Source organism: Mandrillus leucophaeus, unplaced genomic scaffold (genome assembly GCF_000951045.1).
Source record: "Mandrillus leucophaeus isolate KB7577 unplaced genomic scaffold, Mleu.le_1.0 Scaffold354, whole genome shotgun sequence".
NCBI lineage: Eukaryota > Metazoa > Chordata > Mammalia > Primates > Cercopithecidae > Mandrillus > Mandrillus leucophaeus.
In genome coordinates this window covers 2,027,381-2,046,064 of record NW_012103743.1, presented here as the reverse complement: position 1 = coordinate 2,046,064, position 18,684 = coordinate 2,027,381, and the positions used below count along the sequence as shown (strand labels likewise).

Sequence of the window (18,684 nt, the reverse complement as noted above, 5' to 3'; positions counted from 1 at the left end):
AAAAAAAAAAAAAAAAAAGAGAAAGAAATGAAATTCACATGAGCCCTCCCAGTCAAATTCTGTAATTCACCTAGTTTCCTCTGTCACCATTTACTTTCAGTTACTTCTGGACTCTTTCCACAACATTCAGCCCTGTATAGTGTTTAGGAAAGAAAATATAAAGCAAGCAGTCCTCTTCTCCAAATACCATTTATTCATCATATAAATATGGGCAGCTAAACAAGCTAAGATTTATACTTAACAAAATCAACTTAAAAGACAATGGTTTAAAATACAAAATATCAAATCTGAAACCCACCAAAATCTATAAAGGTTTGATCACTATTCACCAATAAGAGTACAAACAGAGGACATAAGCCCTTTTCATTAATATAATATGCAGAAATCAACAAAATGTGAATTGCAAGGTCTTAGACATTCTAAGAGCATCTTGTAAGCCATAGTGCACTGCACACTTGTTAATTATTAATATTAAAGGCACTCTGTTCACTACTAACTTTAATTATATTTCTAATGGGGAAATTCTGTCATTCAAAAGATCAAACATTTGTTTCTTAACCAAATTAATTATACTGGTATGCATCTCAAAACCACCTACCAACAAAAACAGCTCATGTTATTCATAAATAGGAAAATAAATTTGCTACTTATTCAAAGTACTTAATTTTTTTTAGAGCCAGATAACTTCTGTTTTGAAAGTTTTTTCTTTATGGTTCCTCAGAAGAAGGTGGCAGGGGGATGGGGGGTGTAAGTTGGACAATAAAGAAGACCCCAGCAAAAAAAGAAAATATTTTCTCCATTTTTTTCCAAAAAGAGAGAATACCATGTTCTGAATATGGTACAAATGATGACATTTTCATAATAAGAAGGCTTCATAATCTAAATTAGACTAAAAACAAATCAATAGGAAAAAAGTCAAAGTCACAGAGAAAGACAGATTTTGTTCTCTGTGCAAACTGTTCAACGCCATGCATGCTGACACTAACACATCTGCAAGGACTTTTTGTTCATCTAGAAAGATGTCTTGGAAGAATTAGGCTTTGAGGAAGCACTGAAGGAGGACAAAGTGGTAAATTGTTAAACAGAGAGGGTAATTTGGTTCCTTAAAGATCATGGAAAGAATAGATGGGGCTAAAAATAAAAGATATGAGTGAGAGGAACAGATAGAAGACTTTAAATTGAAAAAAAATGAGCAAGGAGAATGGAAGAAAGGTTGTTTTTGTTTTTTTTTCCAATGAAGACAAAATAATAGGGAAAGACTTTTTCTGACAATAATTATCTGTAGAACAGTGATATTATGAGAGAGATTATTTTGATACAAATTTATCACAGGTACTCACACAGATACATCCAAAAGGATAATTACTTTAAGTAAACCTTTACTATGATTCAAACGTAGGCGTCCAGACATAATCTGTATCTTCTTCATCACATTTTTAGAAATCCTTTAAAGTTACCAGGGCATTCAGGGTAGTCATTTCTAATCAAAAATAGATAAATCAAAATGTATACTTGAAAAAAAGACTAAGTGATCAAGAAGCGGTCCCTATAATACACTGTCAATATTACTAATAAGGATTTTTGTATCACACCTAAAAAAAAAAACCACACAAAAATCAAGATAAAGGCAAAAATCAAGGATTAAAGCTATTTATAACTTAAAATATCATCTAACACTGTCTTTCAGCTAAACAAGGTCTTACATTTTTATTTTCTTCTGATCTATTAAGTACCCTACAGCAGAACTCTCTCCACCCATAATTGACTCCTCAGTAAAAACAGCACTGCAATACTTTTCTTCCATTCTTTTTATAAGGGTGCCAGAACATCTGGAAGTTAATATACACGTTTAGAAATGCTAAGATGAAAAGTTACACACACTTTAATTTTAGGGGTCTTTTAAAAAAATAAAGATAAAAAGTCCTAGTCAGACTATTTCAATGTGTACATTTTCAACTAGGCAGGAGGCTTCCTGGGGACATAATTCAGAAGATTTGAAACTAATGTTCTGGAGTTTATGCTGCTCCAGAAACTAATCAGACTAAGGAATTTCTACAGAAACTTCAGCACTTAGGCCAGGCATAAGGTATGATAAATTTAGAAGTCCCTGGGCTGGGCCCCACAGAAAATATAAACAAATCTCTCCATCACAGAGAAACTTAGAACCTAATTAATGAAACAATAGGAGCTACAATTTAATATAACAATTGTAAAACATTGTCAAACAGAAAATTCAGGGAGGTGGCTGGGCGCGGTGGCTCACACCTGTAATCCCAGTACTTTGGAAGGCCAAGGTGGGTGGATTGCTTGAGTTCAGGAGTTCCAGACTAGCTTGGGCAACATGGCAAAATCCTATCTCTACTAAAAATACAAAAACCAGCTGGCTGCGGTGGTGCATGCCTGCAGTCCCAACTACTCTGGAGGTTGAGGTGAGAGAATCATTTGAGCCCAGGAGGTTGAGGCTGCAGTGAGCCATGATCGTGCTGCAGCACTCCAGCCTGGGAGACAGAGTGAGACCCTGTCTCAAAAAAACAAAAACAAAAACAAAAACAAAACAGAAAGAAAGAAAATTCGGGGAGATGGATGAATAGCACACAGTGGAACGAACACAGTAAAAGCCAAGGAAGAGTAGAAATTTTCCCAGATTAATATCTAAGGACCAATTATTTTTAGCAAAATGGTTTCCTACTCTTCTAGACAGTTGGTTTCTTTAAATGCCAATAATATGGATTCTGGAGCTAGACCCACTAGGTTTGAATGTAGGTTCTGCCAGAGCTGGGCTTCTATGGAACTCAATTTCCTTATCTATAAAATGAGGATAATAACAGTAACTAACTCAGTAGTTCCTGTTTTGGAGATTAAATGACTTAATATACATAAGGCACGTAGAACAGTGCCAGGAACATAGTGTGTTTGTAATTACTATTACAATAGTCCACAATCCCTCAAATCTGATGCTCAATACCAGAAGCTGTGAAACTACAAATTTTCCTGTAACTCATTTGGTGGCAAATATCTGACCTACCCTGAATACATTTGGCAACAAAACCTGACCTGAGCAAATGCAAATAAAACCTGACCTGAGCAAAGGCTACTGGTAGTCTTTATTTACCCTACTTAGTGTACAGATATGTGCATTTTGCTGCAGATATCTTAATGTGTTTGATTACAAGATGCTGCCCCCAATTCACTGGAATGTATTTATGAAAAAATGAAAAAATCTGAATTCTGAAACACATCCAACCCAGAGGTTTTAGATAAAAGACTGTGGGTCTATGTTAACTTTGAAGCCTAGACAGTTTGTATTTCCTTAAAATAAATGGCATCTTCTTAAAGAAACACAAGTAAGATCCTGAATCTAGTATTAGAGAATATTAGGATGAGGAAAACATTTCCCAGTACAGTTAGAAGGGTCCTATATTCCTAGGTCCTACATTTCCAGGATGTTCTTTTCAAATATAATCCATCTTTGCCGGGCGCGGTGGCTCACACCTGTAATACCAGCACTTTGGGAAGCTGAGGCAGGCAGATTATCTGACGTCAGGAGTTCAAGACTAGCCTGACCAACATGGTGAAACCCCATCTCTACTAAAAATACAAGAAAGTTAGTTGGGTGTGGTGGCACATGCCTGTAGTCCGAGCTACTCAGGAGGATGAAACAGGAGAATTGCTTGAACCTGGGAGGCGGAGGCTGCAGTGAGCCAAGATGGTGCCACTGCACTCCAGCCAGGGCAACTGAGACTCTGTCTGAAAAAAAAAAAAAAAGACAGGCTGGGCGTGGTGGCTCATGCCTGTGATCCTAGCACTTTGGGAGGCCGAGGTGGGAGGATTGCCTGAGCTCAGGAGTTTGAGACCAGCCTAGGCAACATGGTGAAACCCCGTTTCTACTAAAATACAAGAAATAAGTAAATTAGCTGGGTGTGGCGGCAAGGGCCTGTAGTCCCAGCTACTCGGGAGGCTAAGGCAGGAGAATCGCTTGAACCGGGGAGGCGGAGGTTGTAGCGATCCAAGATGGTGCCACTGCACTCCAGCCTGGTGACAGAGCAAGACTCCGTCTCCAAAAAAAAAAAACAAACAAACAAAAATAAATAATCCATCTGTAATATTTTGTTTACATGTCACGGTAGTCAGAGTTTTCAAGTTCTAAATTCTAGGGCTTGCTTAAACAAAGTCTATTCTCATCACTTAGATAACAAAGAAATAATTAAGGTTCTTTGTGGGGCATAAATATGCCTTGAATCATGCAGACCAAACCATCACAGAACTTTAGAGCTGAAAGAAACCCTTCAAAACTAATCTAAATTATTATCCTTTACCTTCCAAATTGTTTTATCATCTGTAAATTCACTCTTCCCTATGAGGTAAGAACAATCTGCCCTAACTTGTCCATAGACTCTGTCTATAGGAACACCCTGTAGGTAAATGCAAATAAACTGGGTGGAGTACACTAACAAACTTGAGATCTAAAAGGATAATTGAATTTAACACAATCAATCTTATAAATTTAGTAAAGTCTCAGATCATACTTTAGAAAATTATAAGAATTTCCAAGTCCAGAATGAAAGGAGACTCACCTAGCACATATTTAAAAATAAATAAATTTTAATAGACCTTAGCAATCTTAATGGGCTCAATGAGTCAACAACATAATGTGGCTGCCAAAAAGCTACTGTGATTAGGAACTAACCGCACCAACATCAGTATCCCATCCAGAAGGAATGAGGCAACTGCCCTCTCTGCTACAAGCTGGTTAGAGCACATCTGGAGTATTATATTCAGCTCTGTTCCACATTTTGGGAGAGACACAGAAAGACTGAAAAAGACTAGAAGAGGGCCAGGCACAGTGGCTCATGCCTGTAATCCCAGTATTTTCGGAGGCTGAGGTGGATCACTTGAGGTCAGGAGTTCCAGACCAGCCTGGCCAACATGGTGAAATCCCGTCTCTATTAAAAATACAAAAAGTAGCCAGGCGTGGTGGCATGCACTATAATTCCAGCTACTCAGGAGGCTGAGGCAGGAGAATTGCCTGAAACCATGACGCAGAGGTTGCAATGAGCTGAGACGGCGCCACTGCATTCCAGCCTGGGCAACAGAATGGAACTCCATCTCAAAACAAAAAACAAAAAAAACTATAAGAGAAGTAACCAAGATAGTGAGAAAATTTGAAAACATGTCACATAAAGACCAGTTGAAGGAGCTGAAGTTATTTAGCCCAGACTGAGAGGGATTATGATCCCTGTCCCCAAATCTGTAAGAGTTGTCGAGGCACAGAGACAGCCAACTTTTTCTGCATGGTCCCAACAGGCAGAGCCAGATCAATCAGTTAACTAAAAGAAGAAATTTCAGCTAAGCCTATGGAAATATTTCTTCAAATGTAGAGTCACATTAGGAAGTAGTGGCATTTAAAGTCCTGTCTAACCCTAAGGGTCCATAATTTTAAAAATCAAACATTTGGGCCAGCCCGCGGTGGCTCTTGCCTATAATCTCAGCACTTTGGGAGACTGAGGTGGGAGGATAACCTGAGGTCAGAAGTTCGAGACCAGCCTGGCCAACGTGGTGAAACCCCATCTCTACTAAAAATACAAAAACTAGGCGGGCATGGTGGTGTGCACCTGTGATCCCAGCAACTGAGGAAGCTGAGGCAGGAGAATCGCTTGAACCCAGGAGGCGGAGATGGCAGTGAGCCGAAATCGCCCCACTGCACTCTAGCCTGGGCAACAAGAGCGAAACTCCGTCTCAAAAACAAACAAACAAACAAACAAACATTTGTCATTACCTCAGTGTCTTACTGATTATTATTACTTCTAGTATCACAGCATCTCTCTTCACCCTGCTTAAAATGTCCTACCCAGGACCAGGTGCTGTGGCTCACAACCTGTAATTCCAGCACTTTGGGAGGCCAAGGTGGGCGGATCACCTGAGGTCGGGAGCCCAAGACCAGCCTGACCAACATGGAGACACCCTGTCTCTACTAAAAATACAAAATTAGCTGGGCTTTGTGGCTCATGCCTGTAATCCCAGCTACTCGGGAGACTGGGGCAGGAGAATCGCTTGAACCCAGGAGACGGAGCTTGTGGAGAGCCGAGATCGCGCCATTGCACTCCAGCCTGGGCAACAGGAGTGAAACTCCGTCTCAAAAAAGAAAAAAAAGTCCTACCCAGCCAACCAATCAGCTGAATGTTTTGCTGGGTTTGTGGGAGAAAAAGTGCCTGCTTGCTGGGCAATTAGTTTCAGTTTGCAGATCAGTGTCCATGTAAACAAAAAAGGGTCCTAATTGAGGGGCAGGCAAGAGCTCCCAGCTAGATCCCCATGAAAGAAATTATTATTAACTCAAAAAGCATCTATAAGACCTATCCAATCAAATAATATATTATCAATGGCACTTAGTTCTTACAGGAACGTTGAAATTAAAAAATACTGTACAACCATCTTCTCAAATGCCAGGGAATCCAACTTTGCAAGCCAAACCAGTTGTCTCAAATTCAATTATAAGTTTTCCTTCTGCCAAAGAGATATGTTTTCTGTTTAAAGCAAACTGGAGCCCATGCTCCATACTTGATCAGATCATGGTAGAGTCAGTTTAGCCGCTGAGAACTAGATACTGGCAATCCAGACTGAATTCACAGAGAAGTACAAACTACCTAATATTTAAAACACAGGAAAGTTATCGAAACTGGACATCCTTCTAAAAATTTTTCACCCAAAGACTACCACAGACATAAGTATAATGTTCGTTCATGAAAATTACTAAAAGCCTTGAACAGTTCAGATGACAAATATTATTCAATCCGGCTTTACTGCAGTTTAAACTGAATTGGATTCTAAGCAACTCCAGTGAAAGTATTAGAGAATATAGTAAGTATATGATGGACTTAACAGAAATACTCTGTGCTGCTTCCTCTCTGTGCTTTTTAAAGTGAAGCCTAGAAGCAATCTAAGTGTCCATAAATAAGAGCTTGGTTAAATAAATTATGATACATTCTTACCCTGGAAAATGCAACTATTAAAAAGAATAAAGTAGGCCCTAGATACTGACTTTTTTTTTTAAAGTCCATGATACCTAGTTAAGTGAATACCACAAGTGGCAAAACATGTAGAGAATTATTCCATTTTGATTTTTTAAAATCTATTTTTAAATACCCTGTGTGTATGCTCATATATGCCCAGCAAAAACAGTTGAAAAAGATCTGACAAATTGCTAACAGTAGTAACCTCCAGGGACTGACTGAAACTAGGAGGCAGTGAAGGAGTGACTTTCCCTTTTTCCTTTGTGGACTTCTGGTTGTTTATATTTTTTTTGCCAGTAGGGGTAACCTCTGTGGTTGAAAAATAACAACATAAAAATAGTAAAAGTAAAATAAGATGAATTACACAGATCTACGTATCAGATACTAACCAAAGTGATCTTTCTTCTTAAATGCTACTGTATGCTTAAAACTCCAGAGAATCTAATTCATTCTTTTTCTATTATATTTTACTAAAACAAATAAAAATCACCACAAGTCCCTAATAGTTTTCTCAAATGCTTTCTATACACACACACACACACACACACACACACACACACCCACAGGCCTGGTCATAAGCATAGCTAACACACATGGAGCTTATTCTACACTAGGAACTGTTGTAAACACAGTAAGTGTTAACTTATTTAATCTTCCCAGCAGGCCTGGTGCAGTGAATCATGCCTGAAATCCTCGTAGTTTGGGAGGCCAAGGCAGGAGGATTGCTTGAGTTCAGGAATTCAAGACTAGCCTGGGCAATATAGTGAGCCCTCATCTCTACAAAAAATACAAAAAATTAGCTGGGCGTGGTGACTCACGACTATAGTCTCAGCTACTCAGGAAGCTGAGGTGGGAGGATCGCTTGAGCCTAGGCAGCAGAGGTTGCAGTGAGCCAAGATTGCACCACTGCACTTCAGCCTGGGCAACAGAGCCAGACCCTGTCTCAAAAAAAAAAAACAAAAACAAAAACAAAACAGTCTTCACAGCAACCTTATGGAAGTAATTACTACTATAATATTATCTTCATTTCACAATCGAAGAAACTGAGTCCAAAGAACTTCAGTGAGCCGCCTAAGCTTACACAGCTAACAAGGGGAAGAGCTAGGATTCAAACCTAAGAATAAACTCCAGAGTCCATACTCTCAACCACTATGCTTCCTGTCTCTCAGTAATGTCAGTCTTTCTATATGAAAGCCAAAAGGGGTTACAGGTAAAACCCAGCTAGCTAATGTGATCCTTGAAGCTGGAAGAGATGCACACTTGGCTTTTTATGGGTGAATAATCCTACTTATGTCATTGCCAAGCTCCAACCCAAGGCTCAAGACTGTATTAAGGCTCATAACCACGTGGGAAAATTCTCTACACACTCAATTATAGTCCAAAGTCCATACCTGACTCCACAGTAAATCACTAAGCCTAAGATTTAGGTCAGAGATTCAGCTAGACAAACGATTTGGACAAATCTCTACCCCAACTCAAAGCAAGAGAACTCAAACTTTTGCCCAACATCTTGACAAGGTAAGTTTTCGTTTTGTTTTGTTTTAGTTCTAGGCCCACTTTAGATTTAAACGGGGAAAGAATAGGAGTTGTCTCTAACTTTGGTTGAAGACTTCAGCAAGAAAAGCTTTTTCTACATGGGCTCAAACAGAAATTGGCATTTATCAGCATCAGCAAAGTTGAACATCCTGGCTTAAGGAGACAAAAATAGGCATCCTTGCTTAAATTGTGTATTTGTCCAAACATGTTGACCTTATAATTGTGTAAGAAAAAAATGGTGCGAGGAAGAGATTTAACCTAATTTGTAAATGTGCTCAGCCTAGATACACACCTGTCCCAAATGACCTACTGAATCCACTTATGTGCAGGGACAACATGAATTACAATGCCTTTTTTGTTTTTTTGTTTTGCCCTCAAGTGGTCCCTACTACTGTTTGTAAACAAAATCCTCTCACTACCTTTCTTCCACCTGTCATACACACACATCTGATATTTACATAAACAAGAAGAAATGAACGGGGAAACTGGAGCTCTGGGAGGAATTCCTTACCCTCAGCTTTTGACCCAGTGGTTGAAGGAGGTACTATGCGGGCTTTCAAACTTCCCCAAATAACCCAGGCAGAGAGGCTGGGTGCGCGAACCCAACCCAAAAGTTGGCGCCCATTCTGGGTCTCTGAAAAAGGCCAGAAAGCCCTGTTGGGAAGAAGATGAGATGCCTTCCACCCAGCAGCCACCCCCTCCCGAGGGAGCACAGCCCACGGGGGACAAAAGACTTTCCAGATTGATCGGGGGCGGGAGGAGGACTAGCTGGAGCTGGGATCCCCCCTCCGGAGCCAGAACCTGAGAAGTCTTTGGGGCAAGAAACGATAAATTATAGGCAAGAGCCCAACCCCAGATGCCGGGGCTGCGGTGAGGACGGGTCCTGCCCGAGAGGGAGCGCCGGACTCACCTGGAGAAGGCGAAGAGGGGGCCTCGGTGGCAGGTGGGGTTGGGGGGACGCTGCTGCTGCTGCTGCTGCTGGGGAGATCGAGGGTCGAGGTCCGGGGAGTCGTGGGCGCCGGTACGGTGGTCGCTACAGGGGTGGTCGGCACGGGGCCAGTGATCGTCGAAAGGGTGGTCGGCGGGGGTCTGGTCGGCGCCTGAGAGGTGGTCGAAGCGCGTTCCGCCGCCGGAGGGGTAGTCGGCGAGGGGCCGAGCGGCGCCTGAAAGGTGGTGGAAGCGGGTCTGGCTGTCGCCCGAGGAGGGGTGGTCTCCGGGGACTGGGCTGGAGAAGTCGCAGCCAGGGGTCGGTGGACGGTGGCGCTCAGGGGCCCGGTCCTCGGGGCCTGGGCCGTAGGAGCCGTCGCCCTAGGGAAGGGGTGGCTGGGCTCGCCCCGCAACCCAGGGCCCGGCGACGCGTCCACCTGCCCTGCGGCCCCGCTGCCACCGGTGACATTCCCCGCCGAGGCGGCTGAGGCGGCGGCGGCGGCGGCGCAGCACAACAGGGCGAGGCCGCCCAGGCTCGGCAGGCTCCTCATGGCGCGCTCGGCTCCGCCATTCATTCATTCAGCCAGTCGGTTGGTCAGTCATCTTCTCCTCGCTGCAATCCTACCGAGGAAGCTTCCGCAGCCGCCGCCGCCACCGGGCGCACCATCGCCACCTCCCTCTGACAGGCGGCCGGCCCCGCGGGCGGGCCCCAGCGCGGAGGGAGCGACCGGACCAAGCACGGACCGCCCGCCCTCCTCGATTGGCAGCCCCGCCTAACCAATGGGAGGCCAGGGTCGCCCACGTGATCCTCCCTCTTCCCGGCCTCTTTGTGGGCCCGTGGACCAATCAGAGGACGTCCAGGAGAGGAGGCGGTCCGTTAGGCGGGAGAAGGGTGGTGCGAGCGCAGCTCCAGCCCGGCGGGCTCGCGGCGGCCCCGGCTTTGTCTGCCCAAGGAGTGGGGCGCGGGCCTGGGGCACCGGGCGCCGCGGAGCAGACAAAGGATGCGCCCCGCGCGGCCGATGCCGGGCCTAGTCATCTGCTCCACCGGGCTGCGAGCACGACCCGGGGGTGGATCAGCACTCGGGAGCGTCTCCGCCCTCCTGAACAATGGGGCGCCGGCGCCGTACCCCGGCTCGGGCGGGGACCACGCGGGAACCCCGCGATGGGAGAAGACGGCGGCAGCGACGATGTAGAGCTTAACATGCCCTCTGCTGCTCCAGAGAGCCTGGTCGCAGCCTTGCGAGGTCTCTGCCGCCATTCCCATTTCAGAGATGGAGAAACTGAGGCCCTTGTTGAGGCCCTCTCTGAACCGAGACCCACGCCCTCAGCAGAAACCTGCTGTGGGCCAGGTTGTGTGCCAGGCTGGACGAGGGGGCGGGACCGGGCGGTGGAGACCCCTCAGGGCAGAAGGTGCAGGCCTCCTGCGTGGAGGAGACAGTCTCGCAAGCACACTTCCCTAAACCGCAGGAAGAATAGGATCAGACAGGGTTGAACCTCAACTTGATGTCTCTTGCTGAATGGTTTTGTCGCTTGAGCGCGGTTTTTTCACCACTAAAATGGAGACGATAGGACACCCCTCACCCCGCTCACAGAGCTGTTGTGAGAATTAAGTCATGGACATAAAGGGTTTAGCCCAGCCCCTGGCCCACTGTTGTAACCCTCATTATTGCTAACTATTCTCAGCATTCTGCGCCAGGGCAAGCCTAGGATTAGAAAGCAGCCCCAGGCCACAGCCCTTCAGTGCCCCCAGAGCCTCCGGCTGATTGCAGGGATTGGGGTGGGGCTAATAGCCGAGCTTGACCCTGGGTGACATTAAACCCTGGATCAAGCTGGAATTCGGACACGCAGCCTCGCATCATCCGCCCAGGATCCGAGCTAGGTCAGGCGCTGCTGCTTCGGCTCAGCAGCTTCCAGGGGGAGCCAGGCAGGGCGGGTTTGTCATCTGATGGGGCTTAATCCAAGCCCCACTGCTAACCCAATCGCGGCCTCCCCTACGTGATGTTTGGCTTTGTGTATGGTTTCCCATTAGTCACTGGTCTTCGACCAGACCGGCAGGATGAGATCTATGTGTGAACTTGTGTATGTTAATGAAAGCATGCATTTATTTTCCTGCATAAACAGTGGGTGGGGGAGGCTGTGTATGAATGCATAAACATGTTTGTGAGTCTTGTGTGTATGAGTATTGTATGTATCTGCGTGAGTTTATGAGTATGGGAAATTGTATCTATTTTCATACATTGTGTCTTAATAATCTGTGCATGTGTACTGGTGTGTGTTTTTGTGTATTTTCTGTGTTTTTGCATTTGTGGTTATGTATGGGTGTGTCTTGATAGGTCTGTGTATATAAGACAGCGGGAATGAGGGAGAAGGTGAGTGTTCTGTCTTCAGGACCAATATTTAGCAAGCACTAACCAAGGTTCTATTTTTACTTTGCTTTGTAAGTATTCCCTTGCTGATCCTCCCTGGCCCTTCAAACCCCAACCAAAATGCCACATTCTCTAAAAGACATTCCTGGATTTGAGTGGGAATTAATCTCTCCCCTCTTATTTCCCCACCACTCCTTGTTTATGCATTGATTACAGCCCTGATCTACCAATTTACCTCATCCTTGCCTCTTCCTAAAAGGATTAAGGATGGCTTTCAGAAATATATACAACAGGATAAATCGAATTGCCCACATGGCTTTATTACTTCTCATAGGCATAGGCATGCATCAGCCTTAATACTAGAACTTGTTATTTATGTGTCTGTCTCTTACATCAGCTGTTCTCCCTGTTCTCAGTACCTAGCAGGGGTAACACATGTAAGTGCTAACCCATGCTGGTTAAATTGAATTAATTGAAGTCTTGTGGTGCTTGTGGGAGGAGCTTGTGTCTTTAGAGTCAGACAGACTTGGTTCGTGACTGCCAACTCTGTGACCTTGGAGGAAACCTTTCACCTCTCTGAGCCTCAGTTTTCTTTTTTTTTTTTTTTTTTTTAATTTGAGACAGAGTTTCACCCTTGTCACCCAAGCTGGAGTGCAATGGCGCCATCTTGGCTCACTGCAACCTCCGCTTCCCAGGTTAAATCCATTCTCCTGCCTCAGCCTCCCGAGTAGCTGGGATTACAGGCACCCACCACCAGGCCCAGTTAATTCCTGTATTTTTAGTAGAGACGGGGTTTCATCATGTTGGCCAGGCTGGTCTCGAACACCTGAGATCAGGTGATCCTCCCGCCTAGACCTCCCAAAGTGCTGGGATTACAGACATGAGCTGCCGTGCCAGGCCAGTTTTCTCATCTATTAAATGGGGCCAATAAATCATCTCTCATTTGTTGAGCTAAGGATTGAGGAGAATGGTTTTACAGAGCCTAGCACACAGACAGTGCTCAAGGTGTGTAGGTTCATATTTTTGTTATACTATTGCTAACTTTGAGCCTTGTTGGCTGAAGGACCAGAGCAGAAACCCCTGCCCCATAAGTTCCCCATCAGGTGACATGGCCTGACAGTTGCCCTACCTGATATTTCCAAATGATATCTGAAAAGTGCTGGGTTGGCCCTGAGCTTTGCTGTATCAGAGGTTCTCTGGCAAGGGGGAAAAAGCTGATGCAGCTTCTTGGCCAGGAGAGACACAGAGCAAATGACTAGAAGACCTTGTCTAGTGATTCAGGTCAGCTCTCTGCCTTAGGCAAGGATCATCCATGCCAGGGCTTTTAAGATGGGATAATTAGCCTGTAATATGTATAGAAAATATTGAATTTTTTGAAAGATATTAGTAATTTAAATGTATTAATGTCCATTCAACATTTAATTCTTAAATTTCCTTAATCTTAAATCTTCCTTAATCTCTAAACTACAAGATGACTTTCTTAGGAATTATGTTTGTGTTTAAAAATTGGAAACACCTTACATATCTGCCATCAGAGAAAGGTATTATTATACCAGTTAAACTTAATCATATAAAGTCATTGTACGTGTAGCTATGAGGACAGTATAGCAAATATTAATAGTAATAATTGAGCTCATAATCTGTGCTAGACACTATACCAAGAGCTACATATGAATTATTTTGTTTAATCCTAAGAACCCCAGGAAGTAGGTACTATTGTGTCTTAGTCCATTCGGGCTGCTGCAACAAAGTACTGTAGATTGTAGCTTGTAGACAACAAAAAATATATCTCTCTCAGTTCTGGTGCCTGGGAAGTCCAAGATCAGGGCACCAGCAGATTCAGTGAGTTCCCTGGGTGTCCTTTAAAAGGACACTAATTCTATTCATGATGGCTCTGCCCTCATAACCTAATCACCTCCCAAAGGCTTCCAAATACTTTCACATGGGGTGTTAGGATTTCAACGTATAAATTTTAGAGGGACACAAACATTCAGTCTATAGTCTATTATTATCTGCATTTTACAGATAAGGAAACTAGGACACAGGTTAAGCAACTTGCCCATGGTCACTTAGTAAATAATAGAGCTAGAAATCAAACTGAGGCTGACTGGCTCCCACTGACACCCTTAACTATAAAGGGAAAATACTTATAATGGTAAGAAGAAAAGAAAAAAATTATAGCTGTGACACTCTGTGTAACAGAACATCAACTGGCACTTTTTCTGTTGCCCCAGAACTGTAGCTAAGGCCCATGAGACCTGGAGCCAAAGGCTTAGGGAAGGACCACAGAACAGCAGGAGTCAGAGAGGGCCTTGTTGGAGCCAATGTGCAGCCTGACTTTTCTCCTAGGCAAAGGAGATGCTGTAAAGGGCCCCATCTGATTTCTCACTTTATAGTCAGCACCTAGCACAGTGTCAAATACGCAGAAATGGCTCAAGAATTGTCTGTGAGCCAGGCGCGGTGGCTCACGCCTGTAATCACAGCACTTTGGGAGGCCAAGGTGGACGGATCACAAGGTCAGGAGTTCAAGACTAGCCTGGCCAGGCTGGGCACGGTGGCTCACGCCTGTAATCCCAGCACTCTGGGAGGCCAAGGCGGGCAGATCAGGAGGTCAGGAGATTGAGACCATCCTGGCTAACATGGTGAAATCCCGTCTTCACTAAAAATAGAGAACATTAGCGGGGTGTGGTGGCGGGCGCCTGTAGTCCCAGCTACTCGGGAGGCTGAAATAGGAGAATGGCGTGAACCTGGGAGGCAGAGCTTGCAGTGAGCCGAGATCATGCCACTACACTCCAGCCTGAGCGACACAGCAAGACTCCGTCTCAAAAAAAAAAAAAAAAAAAAGAAGACTAGCCTGGCCAACATAGTGAAACCCCATCTCTACTAAAAATACAAAAAAGTTAGCCAGGTGTGGTGGTGAACGCCTGTAATCCCAGCTACTCGGGAGGCTGAGGCAGGAGAATTGCTTGAACCTGGGAAGCAGAGGTTGCGGTGAGCCGAGATTGTGCACTCAAGCCTGGGCAACAGAGCAAGATTCCATCTTGAAAAAAATTTTTTTTTAATTGTCTATGAAGTCTTATGATGTGGCAGATGCTGTTCCAGGAGTTTTACATTCATAACACATTTATTCCTCAAAGACAAGGCTATCATCTGCACTTCAAAGAAGAGGAAACTGAGCCTCCAAGAGCTTAAGGGACTTACTTGCCCAAGGCCCTTGTGACTCAAAAGCCCAGGCTCTTCTCTATCACTACAGTCCATTAATGTGGCCGCTATGCGTTGCACATAGTAGGAGGTCAGTGAACACATACTAAAAGAAAGGCTACACATGCACCAAATTTAACCCTTCTGCTAGAAAAGAGAAGCTTTGGGAGTGAGAAAATAAAAGAAAGCATAATAATATGATAGATATGGCTCAGCAAAATAACTTCATCTCCCAGATTCCAATAAAACACAGACACCTTTCCCCTTTCTTGTTTCATTGAAACAGCAATGCTGACATGGACTATTTCTAATCCTGCCGGAGGCTGGCCTCCTATCAGATGTGGCTAAATGCAAGGTTTGGCATCTTCTGCAGACAACTGTGGGATTATGGGGCCACTGTTCACAAAGTCGGCCCAGCAAAGGACACTAACAGACAAGTCACAGAAAGGAATACAAATGACTAAGAAATATGAAATGCTGCATATGCAACTTGAATAATTAAAGAATTGCAAGTTGAGATAAGGAGTTGACATTTTTTTAACCTATTGATTTGGCAACAATTTTTACAAACTGGTAATATTTGTTATGGTCTCTCACGTTGATAGAAATATAAAGTGAAACAACCTTTCCAGGAAGCCTTAAAAGTGTTTATACTCTTTGATCCATTATTTCCACTTTTTTTTTTTTTGAGTTGGAGTCTCGCTGTTTTTGCCCAGGCTGGAGTGCAATGGTGCGATCTTGGCTCACCGCAGTCTCCACCTCCTGGGTTCAAGCGATTCTCCTGCCTCAGCCTCTCAAGTAGCTGAGATTACAGGCATGTGCCACCATGCCCAGCTAATTCTGTATTTTTAGTAGAGATGGGGCTTCTCCATGTTGCTCAGGCTGATCTCAAATTCCCGACCTCAGGTGATCCGCCTGCCTCGGGCTCCCAAAGTGCTGGGATTACAGGCGTGAGCCAGTGCACCTGGCTCATTATTTCTGCTTTTAATAATCTATCCAAAGGTCAGGCACAGCGGATTATGCCTGTGATCCCAACACTTTGGGAAGCTGAGGTGGGCAGATCACTTGAGCCCAGGAGTTCAAGACCAGCCTGGGCAATGTGGTGAAACCCCGTCTCTACTAAAAAAAAAAAAAAAAAAAAAAAACTAAAAATTAGCTGGGCATAGTGGTGTGCACCTGTAGTCCCAGCTACCTGGGAGGCTGAGGTGGGAGATCACCTGAGCTTGGGAAGTCGAGGCTGCAGTGAGCCATGATCATGCCACTGTACTCCAACCTGGGCAACAGAGGGAGCCCCTGTCCCAAAAAGAAAAAGAAAAAAAATCTACCCACGGGAAATAAATAATCAGATGTAAATATATATGTACAAAAATGTTCACCAGTGTTATATAATTAGAAAAATTAGAAAAATCTAAACAGTTAACCAAGGATTAGTTGAGTACTTTGTGCTCTATGATGTTTCTATGTAGAAATACTATACATCTATAAAAAATGATACTCACCTGCCCAGCACTGCCCACCCAGTGCCTGTCCCCAGACCGAGGCCCAGTCCCCTTTGCCCTTGTCCATCAAAGGTGCCGCCAGCGTGTCTGACAAACTGCCCTACAAAGTTGCTGACATCGGCCTGACCACCTGGGGACACAAGGCCCTAGACATTATGGAGAAGGAGATGCCAGGCCTGATGGGCATGCAGGAGCTGTACTTGGCCTTCAGGCCACTGAAGGGCGCCTGCATTGCTGGCTGCCTGCAAGTCACTGTGGAGATGGCCATCCTCATTGAGACCCTCATTTCCCTGAGTGTTCAGGAGCAGTGGTCTAGCTGCAACATCTTCTCCACCCAGGACCATGCAGTGGCTATCTTTGCCAAGGCTGGCATGCCAGTGTTCATCTGGAAGGGCAAAACAGATGAGGGGCACCCATGGTGCATTGAACAGACACTGTACTTCAAGGACGGGCCCCTCAACATGATTCTGGATGATGGGTGTGACCTTACCAGCCTCGTCCACACCAAGTACATACCCACAGCTCATGTCGGGCATCTGAGGCATCTCTGAGGAGACCAAAACCGGGGTCCATAACCTATACAAGATGATGGCCAATGGAATCCTGAAGGAGCTTGCCATCAAGTCAATGACTCCATCACCAAGAGGAAAATTGACAACCTCCATGGCTGCCCGGGAGTCCCTCATAGATGGCATCAAGTGGGCCAAGATGTGATGATTGCCAGCAAAGTAGCAGTGGTAGCAGGCTATGACGATGTGGGCAAGGGCTGTGCCCAGGCCTTGCAGGGTTTTTGGGGCTCATGTAATCATCACTGAGATTGATCCCATCAGCACACTGCAGGCTGCCATGGAAGGCTATAAGGTGACCACCATGGACGAGGCCTGTCAGGAGGGCAACATCTTTGTCATCACCACAGCCTGTGTCAATGTCATCCTTGGCCGGCACTTTGAGCAGATGAAGGATGATGCCACGTCAAAGTGTCCAGTGTTACACAAGATGGCATCAGGTGGCTCAACAAGAATGTTGTGGAGAAGGTAAACATCAAGCCCCAGGTGGACTGGTACTGGCTGAAGAATGGGTGCCACATCATCCTGCTGGCTGAGGGTTGGCTGGTCAACCTGGGTTGTGCCATGGGCTGCCCCAGCTTTGTGGGGTGTAACTCCTTCATCAACCAGGTGATGGTATAGATTGAGCTGTGGACCCACCCAGACAAGTACCCCATTGGGGTTCACTTCCTGCTCAAGAAGCTGGATGAGGCAGTGGCTGAAGCCCCGGCTGGGCAAGCTGAATGTGAAATTGACCAAGCTAACTGAGAAGCAAGCCCAGTAGCTGAGCACATCCCACGATGGCCCCTTCAAGCTGGATCACTACTGCTGCTGAGAGTCCGGCCTGCCCTTCACCTTCCAGCTGCTATCCTTGCTCAGGCCCCATCTCTTCTCCCTAAGAGCAAATGGCACCAACTTTGCGATTGATTTGTCAGTGTCTCCCATTGATGGGGCTGGTCACTCAGTTTTTGGCCTCTGCAGCATCCCTCACACTATATCAAGTGTGGCAGGGGGAACTGAGAGGCCTCTCCTCAAGCCCTGGTCATGATGGAGGTACAAGGGAGGCATCCACAGGGAACCATGAGTTGAATGGTCTTGGAACTGCTCACTAAGTCAGTCCTTCCTTAGTCTGGAAGTTGGTAGTGGAGTCACAAAGCCCGTGTACCTTACCATTCAGGTAAGGTTCCGGGTCTGTGGACTTATATCAGTGTGCTTGGTTTATAGGTTCAGTGGTTCCTCAGCCCATGGCAGATGAGAAGGAGCTACATTGAAGGGCAAAGAGGAACTGTTGTTTGACTTTTCCTGAGAGCCTGGCTTAGGGCTGGGCCTTCTCTTAAACCTTATAACAATGAGGTTGGTACTTTTAGTCCCTGTTTTACAGGGGTCAGAATAGACTTTAAAGTGATAACTGAGAAAGGATAGAGAAGTGACAGCCAGAGGGGCCATAAAAACATAAAAGCAGGCATAGATCTGCTACCACTTTGTAATAAGATGGTTCCTATCACAACCCTGGGTCAAAAAGATAATAATTTGGTTTATAATATTAAAAGAAAGCAGGAAAGTGGGTAAATAAAAATCTTGGTAACTGAAAAAAAAAAAAAAA

General features: G+C 45.0%; 1 protein-coding gene and 1 pseudogene across 1 annotated transcript in view; one reads left to right on the top strand and one right to left on the bottom strand.

The window, feature by feature from the left end:
- Window positions 1–10,168, bottom strand: part of MEGF9 (multiple EGF-like-domains 9) — a 116,045-nt gene extending 105,877 nt beyond the window's left edge. Inside the window, exon 1 of the mRNA XM_011989519.1 lies at window positions 9,454–10,168. Coding sequence (XP_011844909.1) covers window positions 9,454–10,045 — 592 coding nt within the window. The 5' untranslated portion in view covers window positions 10,046–10,168. The remainder of the gene's footprint in view (window positions 1–9,453) is intronic.
- Window positions 10,169–16,625: 6,457 nt separating this feature from the next.
- On the top strand, window positions 16,626–17,916 carry LOC105546346 (annotated as a pseudogene).
- Window positions 17,917–18,684: the final 768 nt, after the last annotated feature.